The sequence below is a fragment of the Falco cherrug genome, unplaced genomic scaffold (genome assembly GCF_023634085.1).
Source record: "Falco cherrug isolate bFalChe1 unplaced genomic scaffold, bFalChe1.pri scaffold_277, whole genome shotgun sequence".
NCBI classification, from domain to species: Eukaryota; Metazoa; Chordata; class Aves; order Falconiformes; family Falconidae; genus Falco; species Falco cherrug.
Window position 1 is genome coordinate 15,168 of NW_026599441.1, and position 23,356 is coordinate 38,523.

Genomic DNA, 23,356 nt, shown 5'->3' on the forward strand with positions numbered 1-23,356 from the left:
CTTGGAAGATATACTTGCAAGTTTTAAAGGACAAAGCCACAATATTGTGCTGGAATATTTAAAGAAATATATTAAGTTGCCTATAGATGCTTGTTTGAGAGAACCTGGTCAAGATGTCTTGTGCAAGTATGCAAAGCATTCACCTTCAGTTTCTTTTGACCAGTTATGACCACTGGTGTGTCATGTCTGTACCCAAATAGCCTTATGCTTTTAACAGGAAATAAAAGGGGCAATCATCTGACTCAGTTTGTCTCTTGCCACTGCAAAAATCCAAGTGTTGTCAGGTTCTGTAGAAACAAGGAAGTGGAACAGGTCATGAAAAACATGCCTTGGAGAGACAGTTATTCAAAGCAGCCATTTGTTTTCAAGTGATTGGCCAAATACATTCCACTGTTCAACTGCTTCATTTACAGTCTCAGTTAACTCAGATGCCACACTGCATTAATGTCATATTGCATTTTGAACAACTCATTAATTTTAAGCACAGTGCTGTGTTGCATAACTTGGGTTCAAAACCTGCACTGATCTCTTATTTATAAAAGGTACTTCTTTAGCATGCCACTCATCCAGGCAAAACAAACATTTGTAGTTATCATTATTTAGCTGAAAACTCCAGACTGTGTTGACCACAACATTTTAATTTGTCAGCCTGTCACAGTTAGCAAATGAATTTTGAATTTTTATAGGCAGAAGGTCTAACGCTCCTTTAACTATATTTAGTCAATTCTCTTACATGGTATTTGCTTGTCTACTGACTAGCATAAAAGAATTTGCAAAAATTTGATGTCCAACCTCAAGCTATGGAGCCCACTAATAGAATATCTTACAGAAGCTCCTTCTATCTAGGGTATATAAATGAGTGAAGCCTTTCTTCTAAAAAGATTTATTCAAGGCTAGAGTGGAATTAGTATACCATTATACTTTTATGAAGTCGAGGAGAAAACCCTTGCAAAAAAACTAAACATGATTAAGTATCTTCAAATTAGAAATTGTTCGGTGAACTTACCAACATTAACTCACTTTTTCTTAGTGCCAGCTTCATGCTTCTCTTCCTTTTCCTCAGTATTCTTTCCATTCTTTTGTGATTGGTTGATGTCTTGAGTTTTAGTCCCTCCATTTAGCATCTTCACATCTTCAAAATGAAGGGGAAAGAGTCAGCACTGCAGGAAGCAAAATTAAGATTCTGTCATAAGAAGCAACAACAGTATGTTTTTTTCTATGATCTTGAAATCTACCAGCTGAAGCTATATATAAAATCAAGAAGAGCTATTATAAGAGTTCAGCATTCCTCAGTCCCATAAACTGCATTATATAAATAAAACAGGCAAGCATATAAAATATTGAAGGCTACAGTTTCAAGGTAATTCACAACATGTTTCAAGACAAACTCAAGAACATTTGAAAGTTAACTTGAAAAGTGTTAAGTGTATGACAATTAACCTGAAGTGATCAGCATATATTTCAAGAGTGGCTAGGTAGAAGGGAGTCCAGGGCCAGAGCTGCAGGAAGAAGCAAACAGTTTTCCTGGTTTCAGCTGGGACAGAGTGAATTTTCTTTTCAGCACCTGGTACAGTACTGTGTTGTCACAGCACTCTGAAAACTAGCCCACTGCAATAAGGCTTTTTACCATCTCATACCAGGTTAACTTCAACAAGTAGTTAGCACACCTTACCCCAACACAGCCACCAATCCCCCACAAAGTTTCAACAGTTCACCTACTGTTCATGCTGTTTCTTCACACTCTTCAGGCCAGCCCCTCTGCTTCTTGCTGCTACTGCATCCTTCTCCTTGTCTCTCCTACATTCAGGGCACTCTCCCTCTGCTTCTTCCAGGTCTCTCTTCACCTAAGGCTCTTCTTCCATACCCCTTACAGCTATTTAACTACTTATCAGGAACCAGCCACAGCTGCACATTATCCACAACAACCAACCAACCGCCCCTGAAGCTAACCTACAGCTATATATTATCAGTGTTAATTAACCTAGCTTTATTTTTCTGCAATTCCTTTATGCTGTGTTTTGAATTTAGTATGAGAATAATGTTGATAACAAACTGTTGTTTTAGTTGTTTCCAGGTAGTGTTTGCCCTAAGTTAAGGACTTTTCATGTTTCCCGTGCTCTGCCAGTGAGCAGGTGCACAAGAAGCTGGGAAGGAGCAGAGCCAGGAAAGTTGACCTGAACTAGCTGAAGGGATATTTCATACCATAGAATATCATGCTCAGTATATAAACTGGGGGGAATTAGCCAGGGGTTGCCAATGGCTGCTCAGGGACTGGCTGGGCATCGGTCAGTGGGTGGTGAGCAACTGTATTACACGTAATTTGTTTTTCTTGGGTTTTATTCCTCCCTCTTGCTCTTCTTTTGTTATTTCCCTTTTCATTACTACTATTATTATATTTTAATTTGTTTCAATTATTAAATTGTTCTTATCTGAGCCCATGAGTTTTACCTTTTTCCATTTATCCTCCTATCCCACTGGAGGTGGGGGAGTGAGCGAGTGGCTGTGTGGTACTTAATTGCTGGCTGGGATTAAATCACAGCACTGCTCTTGAATATACCTTAATAACTTGAACTTGGCTCAGAAAGTAATGTAGATTTGGTATAAACAAGAAACTAAAATAAACTAAGGCTAACTGAAAGAATTATTTTATTTAAAACACCACATAAGGTATTAACTACATGTAGAGGAATTATAGAGGACTGTATGAAAAATTTATTTGCAAAAAGGTTGTAATGACTGTTAAAAACATAAGGTATGAGATGTTAAAAAAAGGGGGGGGGAAGTGTAGAGGAATGAAGTTGGGTTAATTAGCACTGATAAAATACAACTGTGGGCTGGCTTCAGGGGCAGTGGGTTGGCTGATGTGGATAAGGTGCAGCTGTGGCTGGTTCTGTTAAGTGGTTGGGCAGCCAAGGAAGAGAGAGCAGCTGAGGAAGAAGCAGAGAGAATGCATGCCCTGAGTGAGGAGAGACCAGGAGAAGGTAGCAGAGGGACTGGTATGGAGAGTATGTTGGTATGTGGTGGTAAAAGATCTTGTTGCAGCTTTCTAGTTTTGAGAGTGCTGTGATAATTGGTGTCCCCTGTGAGGCCTTTCAGATTATGAGATTGAGTTTAATGAGTGGTGACAGCAACAATGGCTGTGCTGGGTGATGTTTGAAGTTTTGAACAGGCAGTGCCCAGCGTAGCAGAGAGAGGCGGGGATAGCCTGCAATCCAGATCACGTTGAGATTGACAGGAAGAGCATGGGGATCCAGATCAGACACTGGTAAAGGTGAGCTGTTGGGATCAAAGAGAAGGAAGCCTGACTGCTTTGGAGCTAAGAGACTGAGGATAAGGAGTGGTAGTGGTGGGGTGCATGGCCAGATGTGCCAGCAGCCTGCAGTGGCAGTGGGTCCAGACTGGGTCTGGCTAGAAGGTAGTGATAGCTGTGCTGGGGAAAGGTGTGGGAGCAACGTGGTGCTGTATGTGCCTCCCGCTGCTGCTGCTTGGCCTGGTGGCATTCTTGCCGACATTTATGTACTTATTGAAGGTGTCTCCACTTGTAGAAGAAATGAGTGACCACAAGGACGTTGAGAAGTTTTTCAGGACACAGGATGATGTGTTAGTGCTTTATTCTAGATCTGCTGCTGAAAGCTCGCTCAGGTTATTGTCCAGTGTGACCCAGGAGGTGAAAGGACAAGGCACTATAAGTTCATCAGAACCGCCCTCTGAAGAAATCAAAATCCCAGATGCTAAGAAAGTAGATAAGAAGAAAGGTGATCAACCTGCAGAAGATAAAAAACCCAAGATAAAGGTGAAGAAGGAACATGAGTATGAGTTCAGGGACAAGTTGTCTCAACTGTATAAAAATGTTTATTTGTAAAAGGTTATGATGACTGTTAAATACCAAAGTTATGAAATGTTAAAAAGGAAAAGAAAAAGGGTGGAATTGTAGAGGACTGTATGAAAAAATTATTTGTAAAAAGATTGTAATGATTGTTAAAAATATAAGGTATAAAATGTTAAAAAAAAAAGGGGGGGGAAGTGTTAGAGGAATGAAGTTGGGTTAATTAACATTGATAATATACAGTTGTGGGTTGGCTGGGGGTGGATGATGTAAATGAGGTGCAGCTGTGGCTGGTTCTGTTAAGTGGTTGAGCAGCTGAGGAAGAAGCAGAGAGAAGAGAGAATGCATGCCCTGGGTGAGGAGAGACTAGAAGAAGGCAGCAGAGGGACTGGCATGAAGAGTTATGTTGGTATGTGATGGTAAAAAACCTTGTTGTAGCTGGCTAGTCTGGAGAGTGTTGTGACAGCTATGGAAACTCATTCAGCTATTATACTGTGAAAAGGATGCCACCTTAATTGACTTCAATACTAATTTTCTTTCTTCCTTAGTCCCATGATGCCACTTGAAAGATAACTGCAGTGTAATTAATTATTAAATAAATCCTATCTTACTATAAAATTCATTAACAATATAGCATAAACGTAGCTGTTAACATTTCAGCCTTTGTGTTACTATAGTGAAGTCACCTAGGGAGAGTGTGATGAAGTACACCAACACCTACCTGTTAGTGCTCTTTCCTTTTCTATTTTTTTGGTTGGACCTTTCTTCTAGTTGTTCTCTGGGTTTTTTGGTTTCCTTATGCTGCTTCTGCTCAGTAAGTGATTTATTTGGTATTTGTGTAAGAACAGAATCTCCTTCTCCAACTAGAAGCATGGTCTTGAACTTGTTATAGAGCATTGTAGATTTTTCCATGATAACTTGGCTAACTTTAAACTTCCGTATCTGAAAAATAAAAGGTAAAACAGTCAACTCCACTTATATCATATCTACTTAATCTTAAGTGCTATATGACATTCTTAACTCTTATGTATAGATTTGAAGTGAAACATGCTTCAAAGTAGTAAATAAAGTTTATGTCAATTGAAAAAAATGTTTCCCTCTGGAAGTTGCTTCAAATGAAGGTGCAAAACTCACCTTCTTTAGACTCAAAACCATCTCTCTGTGTTTTTGAGCTTGTTGTGTTGTGACCTGAAGGGAAGCAAGCTCATAAAGAGCTTCAATACACCTGTTCACATCCTGTATATAAACAAAAGTTTGATTTGAAGACTTTGTTTAAATGCTAACGATCTTTGGTAGCCCCATTAAGAGGGGAAAAAATAATTGAAGGCTATGTTGAGATTTAGTTCCTGTTTTGGGGGAAAGTAGCAAAAAAAGCAAGTCAGACACTGCTTAGATCTCTCTCTAAAGAGGTGAGATCTTCGCTCATCAAATTATATACAAAGATGCTCAAGTTATAGAAACCACCTGGGTACTTGGCAGAGAAAAATGAGGGTTCAGGGCTATTCTCAGCAGAATATGGTATTTGCCACACTTACTCAGTGATAAATACAATAACAAAAACATCTTTGCCCTAGCTCCACAACCAATCTTATAAAATTTTCTAGTGAAGGTAAGAACACAATTATATCTCTGTGAGCTTTTTTGTTAAGTATTTTTACATTTGAAGTGAATTTACTATCTGGAGTTCAGCTGACGGAAAAATATTTAAACAACTGAACCATTTTTCTGAGGTGAAAATTCTTAAATTTAATATTAATTACTTTGAAGTCATAAATTTTTTATAGACTTGAGTTGGTTGTACTAGAAATGAATGTTTTACTGTTTATCATGACAACACAAACTCATAGACTGAGTTGAAACTGCTCACTGCTACTCATGCTGCTAAATGCAGAAGCCACTACAATGTTTGTTGTGAAAGACTTCACTTAAACTAGTTTCTCATTACACAAATAGCTTTCATCAATTAAAAGTACAAAGTCAGAGGCCAAATCCCTTTCAACACTTTTCACATGATGGCACTCTGAGAAGACCAGGTGAGTAATCAAAACAAGTTTCCCAAGCCAGGTCTTGCAAATTAAAAGTACCTTTACTTCTCAAGATATATTGTTTAATAAATCATACTTCAAACCAGGTATTCAAAAAATGTTTACTACTTGAATTGAGTGCATACATCAATGAACAAAATATACTTACTAGGTCATCAATTTTGAGTGAGTTTTTAATTTCTGCATGTATCCTTTGAAGCTTAGAATCCATTGATGTTTCTAAAGATCAGAAATAGCAGGCATGAATATTTCATCATCTCATGAGATATTTTTGTGGAAACACTTACACAAACCTGAACTTGAGATCCCGAAGGCAAAAAACTATGAGTAGTTAACTAATTTTAAGTCTTCCTAAGGTATGTTAAGGTAGCAAATAATGTTGGTCATTATGTTTTCTTTTTAACTGGGCATGCAACAGTGTGGAGTTACAACTTAATATTTTTTCTGCTGTAATATCCAACTGTTGCCTTCTAGAAGTTAACCCAGGTAAAAATAAAGTTTCAATAAATAGTTAAGAGCTGGGAAACTGTAGAAGTTTATTATGAGGGGATACCTGAATACTGATGCTTTGCATTTCAGAGGCTTGGACACAGTCATAGATCTAATCCGTTAAAGTAGTTCACAATGTATGTGCTGTAACAAGTGGTAAAGACAAACTAATAAGTTGATCCCTAACTCACAGGTGCTAAAGGCCTGTATTGGGTTTATGTGGCAAGGTTTTGGTAGTAGAGGGACTGCAGGGATATCCTCTGTGAGAAGAGACCAGGGGCTGTGCCTGTGCCAGACACAGCTGATTCCAGCTAGCTCTGCAGTGGACCCATTACTGGCCAGAGATGAGCTAATCAGCAAAGCTCATGGTGCCTCTGTGAAAACATATTTAAGAAAGGGTAGAAATACTGCACAGCAGAGTGTGAGAGAGAGGAGTGTGTGTGTGGAAACAAATCAAAAAAACAAACAAACAAACCACCAACCATGTGAGAAACAATACTGCAAACACCAAGGTCAGTGAAGGAGGAGGGTGTGGCAGGTTGATCTTGGCTTGATGCCAGATACCCACTAAGCCACTACAACTCCCCCTCAACAGGACAGGGGAAGAAAATATGACAAAAAACTTGAGATAAGGACAGGGAAATCAGTCAGCAATTACCATCACAGGCAAAAAAAACCCCAAAAAACTTGGGGAAATTAATTTAATTTATTGCCAGTCAAATCAGAATTGGATAATGAAAAATAAGAACAAATCTGAAAAAAAAACTTCACCCCTCCCTTCCAGGCTCAACTTGACTCGCAACTTCTCTACCTCCTACCCCAAGTGGCACAAGGGGACAGGTAATGGGGGCTGTGGTCAGCTCATAATGCTTTTGTTACCAATCTGCTAATAAGTTAGAATTAATTGACATTATTCGATTTTATAAAATCATTTGGAATAAGAAATATATTTTAATGAAACTTGTAGATACACAGTAAAAGCTGATATGAAATCCTCTGTACAGTCCTGTACCGAGGCCAGAAGAATGGGTTAGAATTATTGAATAGGAATGTTTAGAACTTAGGTAACAAATTTGAGATTTTAGATAATAGTCAGTTACAGATTTCTTTGTATTTGACTGGTCTTCTGTATGTGGAAAGTGTATTGAGATGTCAGAATGCAGAATTAATGGGAACTGGGAGCAACCGAATGAAACAACTCGTAGTTACCTGCCAAGAAACCGTGAACTTTAGTAAAAGGTAATTCCAGCAGGGGGAGTTCACGACCACCTACTCATGTACCACCTACCCAAATTGTACCCCAGACCCATTTCTGGACCTTTCTAACCTTTACTGCGCAGAATCAGATATGGGAGGAGAGTATGGTAATGATTTTCAGGAAATGCTATGTTTATGCATGAATACTTATTCATACATATTCATTAAGTTCTATATATGGTGTATGATTTTGAGGCTTGGTGTGCGTTGATCGTGAGAGGACTCACTCACGCACCCGGCCGTCAATAAAGAAGTGTCTGCTTATCTACATCACATTGGTGTTGATAAGTTCTTCATTCCGAGATATCTGTAACACTTTGTTTCTGCCGCTCCTTCCTCCACACGCTGTTCCTCTGCTCCAGCATGGGGCCCCTCCCATGGGATACAATCCTCACGACCTTCTCCAATGTGGGACCTTCCTACAGGCTGTAGTTCTTCATTAACTGCTCCAGCATGGGTCCTTTCCATGGGGTACAGTCCTTCAAGAATGGACACTCCAGTGTGAGTTCCCCATGGGGCAAAGGTCATGCTGGAAAGCCTGCTGCAGCGTGGGTCCTTCCCACAGCTGCAGTTCCTGCTCTAGTGTGGGCTTTCCACAGGGTCACAGCTTCCTTCAGGGCATATCCACGTGTTCCAGTGGCATCGGATCCTTCATGGGCTGCAGGGGACCAACCTACAGTCACCTTGGTCTTCACCACGGGCTGCAGGGGAATCTCTGCTTTGGTACCTGCAGTACCTCCTCTCCCTCCTTCTTTACTGACCTTGGTGTCTGCATTGTTGTTTCTCTCACATTTTTCTCATTCCTTTCCCTGACAGCACACAGGCACATACACCACCTTGCCACATAAACCTAGTACAGAGGGGGAGGAGGTACTTCAGGTGCCAGAGCAGAGATTCCTCTGCAGCCCATGGAGAGGACCATGCCAGAGCAAGTATCCACCCTGCAGTATGTGGAGAGCCCACACTGGAGCATGCTCCTGACAGGAACTGCAGCCCATGGGAAGGACCCATGCTGGAGCAGGGAAAAGTTTTAGGAGGCAGGAGCAGCAGAGATGAACTGTTTTCAGCTGACTACAACCCTTCTTTCCCCATCCCTGCTGTGTTGCTAGGGGTGGGGGATATAGAAAAGTTGAGAATGAAGGAGTGAAGTTGAGCCTGGGAAGAAGGGGTGGAGTGGGGGAGAAGGTGTTTTAGTTTTTGTCTTTCTTTTTCACCATCCTACTCTATTTTTAATTGGCAATAACTTTAATTTTCCCCAATTCAAGTCTGGTTTTCCACCTGATGGTGATTGGTAAGTGATCTCCCTGTCTTTATCTGGACCCATGAGCTCTTTCATCTTATTTTCTCCCCATCCTGCTGAGGAGGGAGAGTGAGAGAGCAGCTGGTTGGGGGTCTGGCAGCCAGCCAAGGTCAAACTATTGCAACAAGAATTATTTACTTAAAAAAAAAAAGTAAATATCTATAATGAAAAACAAGAAAGAATTTGAAAAACAGAGGATGTTAGTTAATCCTTACAAATAGTGAACAAGACATGGCCTTGGGAGAAGGAATAGACACCATAAATATGTCAAGCTAAGAAATAACAATATAAGCTCAAGGAGAACCAAAAGGTTAATGAGACCAAACAGAAAATTACTTGATCTATGTGTGAACTATCCTAATTAGCATACTAAAAGATCCACCCTCCAGCAAAGAGAGCCCCCTACTAACAAAGCCCCCTCCCCACAGAAAATGTAGGGTGAAAAAAAAAAAAAGCTGTACCTTTAAATGGAGACAAGGGTCATAAGAACCAATGAGAATTAAGTGTAACTCAATGTAACTGTAAACAATTTTTGAAAGATTATAAAGTGTTTTACCATGTGTTAAGAGGTGTGCTAGCTTTGTGGATTTACCACCTAGCACCCATCTTTGCACAGACATGCAATAAATATCTTGATTTTGCGTGTGGATTGGCTCTTGCACACCAGGTGAAGAACTCAGATTTGGGATAAAAGCATCACAACATTAATTTGTTTTTTCTTTGATATAAAAGTGGTATACATACTAAGTAATATTGCAGACAAACTGCTTGTTTGTCCCATCTGCCTTGGACACATTTATATAAAAATTTCTCCTCCTGCCAACACTGGAATTGGTTCCAGTTTAAACCACTGGATTTCTACTATATAACAAAAGATAGGTGGAACCTTAAGGCAGTGGTTTGAACTGCCCTTAAGACATATCTAAGAAGGGTAGGGACACTAAGAAGGAAATTACTTGTTATTGTATTGTAAAGGTTGGTTTGGAAGTCTAGTCTGGTAGACAACAACTTAGTAACTATCCCAAATCTAACACCCTGCCCTGGAAAAGGATATCATCTGACTATTTGCAAGGAGCCCCCTCTGATTATTCTGTTATGATGGAACAGACAATTAGTTGTGAAGATAACGAACTAAAGTGATTCAGTTCAAAGAAACGGAGCCTTTGATTTCATATTCTGGTGAATAGAGAACATGTAAAAGGTTTAAAAACCAGGATGACAATAACATGAGAATACTGAAGAGCAGTTCTAACATGCTGCTGAAGGAAAGAATGTAGAAGGCCTAAAACAAGAATACACTGCTTTACAGATCTTAAGGAAGTAATCACAGATCAAACATCTTAGACTGAAACCTTAAAACCCACTTAGAAGTAAGTCTAGACATATATTTCTCTTAAAAAAAATAAGATAGTAAAAAATATTCTGTATTTATATATTCTATGTATGTAAATATATTAAGAATATTTAATATTCTTTTAACTAACCTCTCTTCTTCTCCATCATTTTAACTTCCAATTTCTTACTTTCTTCTTTATTTTGCCTATCAAAACATGAAAGCATTTTTACAATGCTGTCTTCTAAATTCTTGAGTCTTTTATTATTATTTTTAAATGAGCTGTTTTGAGATATTCAAACTGCGTGTAAAAATACAGAAGTCAAACTCTGGTTTCTTCAAAGACCAAAATAAATTAAATTATTTATTTATTATGGTACTGCAGATAAAGAATCCTCCAGATTAATAGAATTTTTCCCCTAGAAGCTGCAAATGAAAGTGTTATTAAAATGTAAAAAATAAGATAAAACTGCAGTGTGTGAAACAGATTGATGGAGAGACAATATTGTAAGAGGATCAAAATTTAACACTGACATTCAGGTTTACCTCGGGGAATTGTGGGAAAAATAATGATTATATAATAACAATTAAAATAACTCCCACAGCAACTCTAATAAAAAAGTACAGAAATAGGTAAGCTATAAGTATAGCACAATCTTTAAAGAAAACTCCTAAAATATTTTTGTTCACTAAAAAAACCCCAACAACAAATACCTATTTATGAAGTCTTCAGTCTTGTTTTATCATAGAAATTAAAAACCTTATTTTAATTAGTATATTCCACCATTCAGTGACTTTTTCCAAATTTCATAAAAATAAGTATCAATTAAATAAAAATCCTGCATGTATATCAGTTTAAACACACCTTTCTCATTTTATTCAGATACTGAATCAGACTTTGAAAAGCCCCTGCCATGGCCAGGGACGCCTTCCACTAGGCCAGGTTGCTCAAAGCCCCATCCAACCTGGCCTCAAACCCTTCCAGGGAGGGGCACCCACAACTTCTCTGGGCAACCTGTTCCAGTGTCTCGCCACCCTCACAGTAAAGAATTTCTTCCTAATATCTCATCTAAATCTACTGTCTTTCAGCTTAAAACAGTTACCCCTTATCCTATCAGTATGTGCCCTTGTAAAAAAATCCCTCTCCAGCTTTCTTGTAGGCTCCCTTTAGGTCCTGGAAGGTATTCTCAGGATACAGAACCCACCAACTCTGTCCTGCTGTTAGGAAATCTAAGTCACTGAAAGACTGACATCACTTAATTTCTGGATTCAGTTTTTTTCCATCCTCCCACAATACTACATACTGATTTACAAGAGCTTTTTTATTTTCCACTTAAAAAGTTAAATAATGCTTGGGGGGGGGGGGGGGGGGAGGCAGGGCAGAGGGAGGACACAGAACACCGTGCAAACAAATTGGGAAATTTGTCAGGTTTTGTGCTGCCTCTTAGTTTCAAAGTACTACCACAATGTACAGACACTGTGTAGTAAAACATATTCATGGCTCTGATTCCGTTTGCTCCTCTTGCTTACGCTTTCTTTCTGTCAGCTCTTTCTCATGTTGGCCTTGTAACATGTTTCTTCTATGAGCTCCTTTTCTCCCTCCTTTTTTCTTCTGTTTTTATTTAGGGTGAGAAGAGAGAAGGAGTCTTTAGATTACTTAACGTCAAAAACATTAACAGTTAAACCTACCTGCTCTAGATGTCTACACATTATTGCTCTAGTCTGTGAAACACCCTGATGAGAGTTAGTATTCCTCTAACTAAATCCAAATCTTTTATATGCAGATAAGAAGCTGAGTTTTATTAGTGCTTTCTCTCTGATATGGAGAAGAATATCCCAAACGCTAAAAAACCCAAAGCCATTCCCAAATGATCAGCTAGAGGCAGCTTCCTATCTTTCAAAAAATATATTTCACAGACCCCACAGCTTCTCAACACTCAGGACAAAAAAAAAATATGCATTTGAGTAAGCATGTTTAAAAACAAATAAACCAAAACACCAACAAATCTTTGCTACAATAAATCACTTGGATTTAAATCCTTTTTTAAAAAAAATAAAGTATTAGAAAAAAATTCTTTGTAAATATCTTTAAGTTATTGAAAACATTATTTGACAGAAAGGAACTCTGCAAGTTCTCATTTCCAAGACATGCATCTATATTAGCCAGACATAAGGCTCCAACACTTAACCGACAAAATTGAAGACCTGGTGTCCTGGTTTTGGCTGGGACAGTGAATTTTCTTTTTCAGTAGCTGGTACAATGCTGTGTTTTGGATTTAGTATGAGAATAATGTTGATAGCAACAACTAAACCGTCAGTGTGTTAAGTAGTGCTTACCCTAAGTGAAGGACTTTTCAGTTTCCCGTGCTCTGCCAGTGAGCAGGTACATAAGAAGCTAGGAGGAAGCAGAGGCAGGACAGCTGACCCAAACTAGCCAAAGGGATGTTCTGTACTACAGGATGTCATGCTGAGTATATAAACTGGGGGGGAGTTGGCCAGGGCCTTGCAATTGCTGCTTGGGGACTGGCTGGGCATTGGTCAGTGGGTGGTGAGCAATTGTATTGTGCATCACTTGGGTTTTTTGGTTGTTTTTTTCTTGGGTTTTATTCCTCACTCTTTCTCTCTCCTTTTCATTATAGTTGTTGTTGTTGTTGTTATTATTATATTTTACTTTATTTCAATTATTATATTGGTTTTATCTCAACCCACAAGTTTTGCCTTTTTCTGATTCTCCTTCCCATCTCACCCGGGGGTGGGGGGAAGTGAATGAGTGGCTGCGTGGTACTTAGTTGCTGGCTGGAGTTAAACCACAGCACCTAGTATTAGCTTTAATAAATATTTTCAGTGAACGACTGTTCTTTATGATAAGTGAGTCAATAAAGTGCAATATACCTGATCACCTTCATGTTCTCCTTCATCCTCTTCAGAATCAAATGCTGATGCAGAACCCACTTGGGAAGGATTTCTCCTTCTGGTTTTGGTCTCCCTCTTTGCTTCTCTTCTATCAAATTCCTTCCTCAATTTGTCTTCTTCCTTCTGACTGTCCTCATCTTTTTTCCCTTGGTTTTTTTTGCTTTTCTTCCAGTCCTTTTTTCTTTGTCTTCTCCTCTTCATGAATGCTAAAACACAGTAAATTACTTGAGCTTCATATTTGATATCTATACCCAATTTAAAAGAGAACCTAACTCTCAGTTCAGGAAGATGTACTTTTTAGTTTTACTATCAAATACTCCACCTGCATAAAGTTGGCTCACTCTTAGACCTTTCCTTTCATAGGATAATTCAGGTTGGAAGGGGCCTCTGGAAGTCTCTTGTCCAACCCCTTGCTGGGAGTGGTTCAGACCAGGTTACTCGGGGCTTTCTCCAGTCTGGTCTTGAAAACCTCCAAGGATGGGGGCTGGACAACCTCTCTGGGTAACCTGCCCCTCTGCTTGACTGTCCTCAGGGTGAAAAAGTATTTCCCTATATCCAGTCTGATCCTCTCTTGTTTCAGTATATGCCCGTTGCCTCTCATCCTACCATCATGCACTGCTGTGATGAGCCTGGCTCCTTTTTGATGAACACCTTGTAGGTATTGGAAGGCTGTTATTAGATCTCCCCCAAAGCCTTCCCTTCTCCAGGCTGAACAAGCCCAGTTCCCTCAGCCCCTCCTCATAGGATGTGTTCCATCCCTCTGACCAGCTTGGTGGCACTCTGCTGAACTCGCTCCAGCTAGTCTGCATCTTTCTTGCATTGGGGGACCCAGGTTTCTAGATGTGGTCTAACAAGTGCTGAATAGAAGGGGATAATCACTTCTCTCAATCTGCTGCTGTGGTGGGTTGACCTTGGCTGGCTGCCAGATGCCCACCAAGCTGCTCTGTCACTCCCCCTCTTTGGGGGGGGGGGGGGAGAGGAAGAAAATAAGATTAAAAACTCGTGGGTCAAGATAAAGATGGTTTAATGAGAGAAGGCAAAGGCTTCATCCAGAAGCAAAGCAAAAAACCCAACCAACAAACAAAAAGATTATCTACTTCTCATCAGCAGGTCGTGTTCAGCCACTTCCTGGAAAGTAGAGCCTCAGTAGGCATAGTGATTGCTTTGGAAGAAAAACGCCTTAATAATGAATGCCCCTCTTCCCCCTCCTTTCTCTTAGCTTTCATTGCTGAGCACAACGTCATATGGTATGGAATGTCAGTTTGGGTCAGCTGTCCTGGCTATGTCCCCTTCCAGCCTCTTGCCCACACTCCAGCCTTTGGGGAGGTGGCGATGAGACAGCCTTGATGCTGTGGGAGCACTGCTCAGCAATAGCCAAAACATTGGTGTGCTAGTTCTAGCTACAAATACAAAGCACAGCACTATGAGGGCTGCTATGGGGAAAGTTAACTCCATCCCAGCCAGACCCGGTATAACTGCCTACGCTCCTGTTCATACAGCCCAGGATACTGTTGGCCTCCTTTGCTGCCAGGGCACGCTGTTGGCTCACGGTCAGCTTTCTGTCTACCAGGATCCCCAGGTACTTTTCAGCAGAGCCGCTCTGCAGTCAGTCCCCAGCTTGTACCATTGCCAGGGGTTCTTCCTTCCAGGGGCTAGACTTTGCATCTGTGCTGGTTGAATTTCATGAGGTTCCTGTCAGCCTGTTCCTCCAACCTGTCTAGTTTCCTCTGGATGGTAGCTCTACCCTCAGGTGTATTGAATGCCCCCCCCCAATTTGCTGTCATCTGCAAACTTGAAGAGAGTGTACTCTGTCGCCTCCTCCAGGTCATTGATAAAGCTGTTAAGCAGGACAGGTCCCAGGATAGACCCCTGCAATATTCCACTTGTTACCAGCCTCCAGGTAGAAAACAACCTGTTAACCCCTATCCTCTGAGCCAAATCATCCAACCACTTTTTTACCCATCCGGTTGTCCACCCATCCTGACAGCAACATCCAACTTATACTGAGCACTACAAGGAAAATACTGGACAGGAACTCAGTAAGTCATGACAGCTCATCAAATGCACCCACTTGGTTTACAATAAAGGCAGGCATTTTATATAAAAAGCCAATGCACATGTTGGTCTCTGAAGGACAAGGTGGTTTCAGCAATTTGGGTCTCCCTCTTGGTTATGGAGCCTTTACTTCAGTAGCTAATTATACAAAAAGAAAAGGTTAGTCTACAGCCACCACCCGTTCCTTATCTAAAAGGATTGTTTCTCATGTCAACACATAGAAGCAACACTTGAGGCAAACTTAGTAGGGTAAATACTCTATTTAAAAAAATTCAAATGTTGGAACTGTGTATCAAAGTTTAATTGAGATCCCTTTGAAAAATTTAAATCTCAACCAACACTGGTACTTTAAGATAGCAGTCTAAGAGGTTTAAACCATCTGTTCCTGGGCCTTTTCCACTCAGTGCACTCAGAATGGCCCTGCCTCATGTTAGGTAGCTAATAAAAAAAAAAAAAAAAAAGCCTGAAACAAGAGAATAAGAAGTGGAATAACAAGACAATAAGGGGGGGGGGGGAGGGGGAGGAAGTAATTTAGTGTGCAAATCTAAACTCAGCCTATTTATTAGTAGCAGTCTTAAGAGCTTTATGGAGCTTCCATCCCTTTCCCTGAAAGTAAATCAGTGTCAAGAAATACTGCCACCACACTGAGGTATACAGCACAGTTCTACATTTTCTCAGTTTCGCCATGTTTCAGTGTTAAAGCGAGCTAAATAGTTTATCCACCTTCTCGACGTTTATACCCTTTGAATTCTGTAAAATGAAAATACTTGGTATGCTGCCATTATGGATTGAAATTTATGGAACATGCTTATCTGCTATCCCCAGTGAACATTCTGTTAGGAAAAAAAACCTAACAGCCCAGTATTTGAAGTGCTGCTGGTGTTAGCGTGGAGCACTGCTAAGCAAGAGATGCATGCGTCATATTAATGCGAGAGAATGCTTCACAGTACATCATCTAGTAACACATTTCCCATAGGGTGCCAAAGCATCTCTTGTAAAGGTCCTTTCCTGCTTGTATAAACGCCATTAATTTGAAAGATCAATATAATCCTACACCCATTAAAATATTAAAAATGTTAATTTGATAAATATAATGAAAGTGGGTGAAGTACTAAGGTAATACTTTATTTCCTCACATCTAGTCTTAAATAGTTTGCCTTGGGAGCTAACTATGGTTGCGCTTTCTAAAAGTTATTTTCATAATGCCACCAGATACAGGTGAGTATAAAGTATTAAATTATCTGTTTCCCAGACTAAATGCTCATATAGCATATTTAAGTGCTCCAATAACTTTCCCCATGTTAGCAATAAACAAATTTAAAATTCCTTAAAGAATACTTGCAAAGTTGCCATAAGAATTACAATTAAATCATTGCTACTTTCACAAACAAGTACTGCAGAACTATTAGCAAAATCTTTTAAATTACATGCTGCTTCTGATAGCTATATTTTCTTCTCAGTTGTCTATTGGTCTACAGAGATTTCCTTTAAACATCTTTTCAGCAAAATCTCTCCAGCTCTTCACTTGTTTTTACTGTCCTCTGAGCTCTACCTATAGACAGTCTCCTCCTCCCCCCTTCTTTTTTAAACTTCTTTTACAGATATTCTAACACAGCTTAAGTACCAATTTTATACATCTTTGATTAATATTAACCTTTGTGAAGCCACAGTGAAGCAGAGATCTTATTGCATAGTCTTTAAGTTAGCGGAATCCTATGGAGGCTTTCCTAAAGGTGATACTTGCAAGGGGATACAATGATCCTTATTTCAGAAGACCCAGCATAGCCATAAACATTTTAAGGCCCTTTATGTGCTGAATTGCTAAATACCTCAGGCTGCTCTGTAGGACAGTTTATATGCACACGCATGTGTGTGTGTAAATATATATATATAAATATTGGAAGTTTATATATTAGGAAATATTCTGGAACGCTCTGGAGATCTGGGGGCAATAAATCCTTCAACCATCTCTATTAAGTTATTTTCTGTGTGGAAAAATAAATAAAATTCCTTTTTGTTTAAAGTTACCTGCTGGTCTTCCTCTTTTAGGGCTTACTTTTGGAGTCACAGCCACTGCAGCTGCTACCACTGCAGCTTCCACAGCTTCAGCTTGTTTTTCAGCCTAATATAAAGAAAGCGATTCACAAATTTAAACCATAGACCCTCTCCCCGTAAAGCAGCTATTTCTTACTTGCTTCCCAAAAATATTGCATAAAATATATTTCTAAATCACTAAAAAATAAACAAACTAGTTTAGTAAAGTAAGGATGCGTAAAAAGCCCAATAGTTTCTGGATAAAAATTCATAAATATCTGGGACAAAACACTGTTTATAAGGGGGAAAGTAAACCTTAAATAATTGTTGAAATGGTCACTGCAAACAACCTCGAGCAATATGCTGCAATCATTCAGGATTTATAACTCAGCAGAAGAAACTCCACTGCTAAAATCCAGAAGAAGGATGTGAAAAGTTTTCTAGCAAGCCAATACATTAGTGCTGGTTGGAGTGAAAGGAAGCTACAAGCTTGAACGTGCATGCTGCTGATGGCATGGCCCTGCAGTCAACGCAAACTTCCTTTTCTTTTTCCAGCACAAAAAGAGTATTGGAATCCATCTTCTACTCTTCCAAGGGCACTGAGTTTGGTACTGGTACCAGTGTCAGAACTACAGTAAAAAACTCTGGCTTGCTATTCAGGAACGCCTGAATGGAATACAAATGAGATCCTGAATAACTGCAGTTCACAGCTTGGCATGTTGACTTGAGCTCAATTGGGACACGGACACACATGGACAGTCCTCTCAAGGAGAGAAGCTGGCATCACTAACTGCTTCAGTCTTCCAAACTTCATCTACTGCTGAATGTGCACCAACACACGGAGATTCTAGTCTTATGCCAGGTCAATGAATTTTAAAATAATGTATATGTATATGTATAAATGTATATGTATAAAATTCTTTATGTGGCTATTAATGTTGATTTATTATTTTTCTTGAACATCAGGTGAAGAGAGCGAGCTTGAAAATCCAAAGGAATCTCTTTGAAAAGAAATGATGCCACTGGAGCCTTTTTTTTTTTTTCTGATACTAAATAAAAGTTATTAAGTTTTGCATTTGAAATCTACAGACCCAAACTTTTAAAGTTTTTATAAGCATAGTATTTTAATGTTAAATTTTGTGGAAGAACAGCCCCTTTAATCTTAATTTGAAAAGTGTTTAAATGCTTTGCTGATGGTTTTATCCAGTATTAATAAGCAATACACATCTCAAAAACCCATTCAGAAAACAGGAGACAGAGTTATAGTATGTTTTAATCTGACTCCTGTATGTTTGTCCAGTTAATAGCAGGAAAGAGTGTAAATAGTTTTTCAACTGCTTAATTGCTTCATTTGTATAAAACATACTCTCTTGCAGTCATAGTGACCTGTTAGCATGTAGTTTTTCAACATGTGTCAGGATGGCTTTTTACTGTGCTTTGTATGAGTTGGAAACATTGTTTTTATAGCAGTTAATGTTAAAGTTTAATTTTGTTCTTATAAAACATTGTACCAAGCGATGCTATGTACCAATTGTACCAATTTATGCTGCGTGAATTCTCATAGTATGCTTTTGGTATTATAGATGTCATACTAGGAAGAAATCTAGTGTTTTCACTGAACCTGTTGATGATGCATATTGGTTAGAAAACAGTCTTGAAGAAGCAACTTCTTTGTATGAGTTTAATGTTCAAACTGTATAAATTAAGGCATTCATAAGAGCCATAACTGTTGGATGTCTAAATCAAAGCTGTTAAGAACTTTTCCTTGGCATGAACTTGAGGGGTTTAGAACTTAGGTTTTCCAAACAAAACCTTGTAAAGGTTTTCTGAAGGCAAGAAAGGAAGGAGACAGAGAAGTGCTACACTTGTAAAAACCCTCAGCCCTGTCCCCACTCTCATGCACACCCACCCACCCTTTGCACTCTCTCTCTCTCCGTCTCTGCCCCCCCCCCCCCCCCCCCCCCCCGTGCTGCCCCCTACTGAGCTGACATCACTTGAATAACTAGACTGATGTTGGAGGCCCACTGTTTGACCTTCAGTATGTTGCTATGCAGTTGTTAGGGTTGTAACTTTTGTTAGATGAAGCACAACGAAGCAGGTGAAGAAGGTGTTATAAAAAAAACACATAATTGGCAGAAACAGCAGAATTAAACTTATACAAGAATATTTGCCTGGTGACTCTCTACACCAATCAATGAGTGACAGTTCAGAACAGTCCAACAACAACTAAAGATGAAATAACCTGGAAGGTGCTCTCCACTTCATAAAACACATCCACCTCAACTCAGAGGGGGATGCCTGGGACCATGCTCGTGCGTGGCCAGAACGGACACCCTCAGCACCCTACTCCTCCCAACCTCTGACGTCTGCTACTCCTGTCAGCAAGGAAAGGGGAAGTAGGGATAGCCACTTTTCCTGTAACTTTGTAGTGTTCTTTGCATTAATAATTGCTCTTTCACAGGGACAATAAATATCCAAACTCCTTCACGCAGAACAAATTATTGCATAGTAATCAATGCATGCATTTAGTCTGTCCAGACCCAAACAATGTCATTACAAAAACTGCTGTCAGAAGTGAGATCCGAAGGAAGCTTTGGACTGTGAAAAGAGGATTGTACAGCTGTTGTGCATCCAACAAACGCCCACAACACAGAGACCACCTACAGCTGCCAAATTTGTTTGTCCAAGTGTAATCTTGCAGATCATGAGGGTGGGTGCTTGGGAGTAAGAATCTTGCAGGATGTACATTTAGTACTCCTACTTGAGGTAGGATACCACAAACATTTTTAAACTTGTTCTAACGTAAGAGCAAGGGAATCTGGGAAGTGACTCCTGAACCTTCAGTACCTGGATGGGATGAGGAATGGGTGCCTTTGGCTCAGTGCCTGGTTTGGATGCATCCTCCAGTGGCTTGGGAACTGAAACCCAAGTACACCAAGAGCCTGAAAGAATTGACAACCCAACTAGGAAAAGGCTTTAACGCCTTGTACTGAGTCTGGCTGGGCTGGAGTTAATTTTCTTCATAGCAGCCCTTATGGTGCCGTGCTTGACATGTGTGACTAAAACAGTGTTGATAACACCAATGTTTTAGCTATTGCTTAACAGTGCTTGCACAGCATCAAGGCCTTCTCTGTTTCTCACGCTGCCTTCCCCCCCCCCCCCATGAGTAGGCTGGGGGTGGACAAGAGGTTGGGAAGAGACACAGCCAGGACAGCTGACCCAAATTGACCAAAGGGAAATTCCATGCCATATAATGTCATGCTCAGCAATAAAAACGAGGGGGGAACAAGGAGGGGTGGGGAGGAGAGGGGGAGTCTTTCCAAGGTAGCCGTTGCTTGGGGCATTGGTCTACCCATAGGAAGTGGTGAGTGATTGCCTTTGCATCACGTGTTTTTTTCCCCTTGTTTCCTTCACCTATTAAACTGTTTTTATCTCAACCAACAAGTTTTTTCCTCAGTTTTGCTCTTCCAATTCTCTTCCCCATCTCTCAGGGGGAAAGTGAGTGAGCAGCTGGTGGGTGCTTTGCTGCTGACTGGGGTCAACCCACCACATGCCTAGAAGGAAATGATTAAAAATGCACCAACCTGATATGGGGGTGTGCCTTTGTGTGCTGGCCTCTTTTAGAATGGAGTTGTAAAGGCCAGCTGCGGGTGTGAGAAGCAGAGAGGCGAGCAGCCACTCTAGAGCGCAGTAATGGCTTACTTAGCTGAAGTTGCCCCCTTAGTCCAAACTAGGCAATGGAAAAGGAAGGGAACAGGAACACCTCTGGGGGTACATTGGAAGAAGAGGAAGAAACTGAAGCCATATTATCTTTACATAGTGCTGATTTCTGAGATTGCATTGGGTCTGGCTGGGATGGAGTTAACTTTCCCCATAGCAGCCCTCATAGTGCTGTGCTTTGTATTTGTAGCTAGAAAGGTGTTGATAACACACCAGTGTTTTGGCTGTTGCTGAACAGTGCTTGCACAGCATCAAGGCTGTCTCTCCAAACCCACCTACCCCTCCCCAAAAGCCAGTAGGCTGGAGGGTGGGAAAGAGGATGTGATATTCCATACCATGTGACTTCATGCTCATCAATAAAAGCTCAGGGAAAAGGGGGGGGGGGGGGGGGGGGGGCTTCCCTATGGGAGGTTTATCAGAGCCATTTCTTCCAGGAGAAAGGTGTAGGAGGAGTCTTCCGTGGGTAAGGCTGATGGTGTGAGGCCATTCTCAGCCTGCTGTGGCTTAACGGATGTCCTTTGTTGCTGTTGGAGTTCATGTGCCTAGGTGGCCAACTCCCTGGTGCTTCTGCCATGCCACTGTGCCATGTCCTTCCCTTGTTCTTACAGCCATACTCACAGAGTTCCATGGGTCACTCTGGGGCATCTGCTCCTTCAGTCCATCAGCAGGTGGCACCGGGCACCCTTGTTCTCGCATGGTGATCAACTGTGCCTTCCCAGGGGTGGAGGCAGAAACTTCACAGACAGAGTGCATCACCTACTTCCCCCACCAGGGCTAGGGGGTTGGTTCCTGAGTTCATCCCAGCCATGGTACTGGCTAACCAAGGGACACCCACCACCACCACCCGCCCCCCCAAACCAATCATTTCCAAATGGCCTGGGTCACCTCCTCTTGGTCCAGATCGATCAAAGGTGGGCTGTCTGTCATGCCATACACCACTTTGACCATCACCCATTCCCTTAACCTCTGAATCCCTTCTTCAGCCATGTGACACCACTTCTGAATGCACATATCCAGAATATCCTCTTTCTGTAAATCACATCCTCTCACCCCAGCAAGCAGTCTATGTCACAGATTAGTTTCACCACAAGATCTGATTGCACTATTCATAGCTCCATCATTGGGCAGAGACCACCAACCATGGGGCCTCCCAGTTATCTAGCTCTAAGCTGCTGGTGCTCACAACCCAGAACTTTAATAGCCAGGTTGGCAGGTTTTCTTATACTCCTCGCTTAAAATCAGCCCTTAGGTCTCTGTGGTGGGTTGAACTTGGCTGGCCACCAGGTGCCCACCAAGCCACTCCCCCTCCCCAGCAAGACAAGGGGAGAAAATAAGATGAAAAACTGGTGAGTTGAGACAAAGGCAGTTTAATGAAAGAAAGCAAAGACCGTGCCTGGGAGCAAAGCATAAAAAAAAAAAAAAAAAAAAAAAAAAGAGAGAGAGAGATTTGCTCTCTACTTCTCATCATCAGACTACGTCTAGCCACTTCCTGGGAAGTAGGGCCTCAGTATGCTTCAGAAGAGAAATGCCTTAATAACATATGCCCCCAACCCCACCCCCCTTCCTCTTAGTTTCTGTAGCTGAGCACAATGTCACATGGTATGGAATATCCCTTTGGTCGGTTGGGGTCAGCTGTTGTGTCCCCTCCCAGCTTCTTGTGCACCCCCAGCTTACTCTCTGGTGGGATGGTGTGACAAACAGAAAAGGCCTTGACTCTGTGTAAGCACTGCTCAGCAATAGCAAAAACCTCCCTCTATTATCAACGCTATTTTCAGCACAAATCCAAAACATAGCCCCATGCAAGTGTAAGAAACTATGGACTAGGGTATTGTTTATTAAGATTTATGTTAAGCCCAATGTAAAGATTAGGCAACAAAAGATAAGATAACCGCCAGGTGTCCAGGATGCCGCTTGTGCATATGAATGAAGGGTCAACACCTCCACTACTTCATGAACACGAAAGTAAAAAAAAGGTATAAAAAGGGACTGTTTGAACTGCTCAGGACGGCAGTTGGCGGAGCGCAGACTCCCCTGTCGTCCAGCGCTGTTTTTGCTCATATTCTACTTGCTATAATTAATAAAAATTTTAATTGGATTATGATCCGTTGTGGTCTCAATTTATAACACAAGCTACGATGAAGAAAATTAACTCTATCCCAGCAAAAGCCAGCAGAATTCCTTATTTTGCTTTGCTTGCCCCTTTTCCCGCCCTCCAGCCTACTGGCTTTTGGGGTGGGGTGGGGGCAGGGTGTTAGAGAGACAGCCTTGATGCTGTGCAAGCACTGTTCAGCAATAGCCAAAACATTAGTGTGTTGCATACAAAGCACAGCACCATACCGGGTGCTATGAAGAAAGTTAACTCCATCCCAGCCAGACCCAGTACA

General features: G+C 40.9%; 1 protein-coding gene across 1 annotated transcript; it reads right to left on the bottom strand.

Moving 5' to 3' along the window:
* Nucleotides 1–1,016: 1,016 nt before the first annotated feature.
* On the bottom strand, nt 1,017–21,725 carry LOC129735076 (lens epithelium-derived growth factor-like). Its single transcript, XM_055700443.1, is given in 12 exon segments — nt 1,017–1,132; nt 4,548–4,596; nt 4,598–4,768; nt 4,961–5,062; nt 6,020–6,090; nt 10,402–10,457; nt 11,753–11,862; nt 13,143–13,313; nt 13,315–13,369; nt 15,281–15,356; nt 17,247–17,340; nt 21,579–21,725. Coding segments are annotated over 12 exon segments (1,218 nt in total).
* Nucleotides 21,726–23,356: the final 1,631 nt, after the last annotated feature.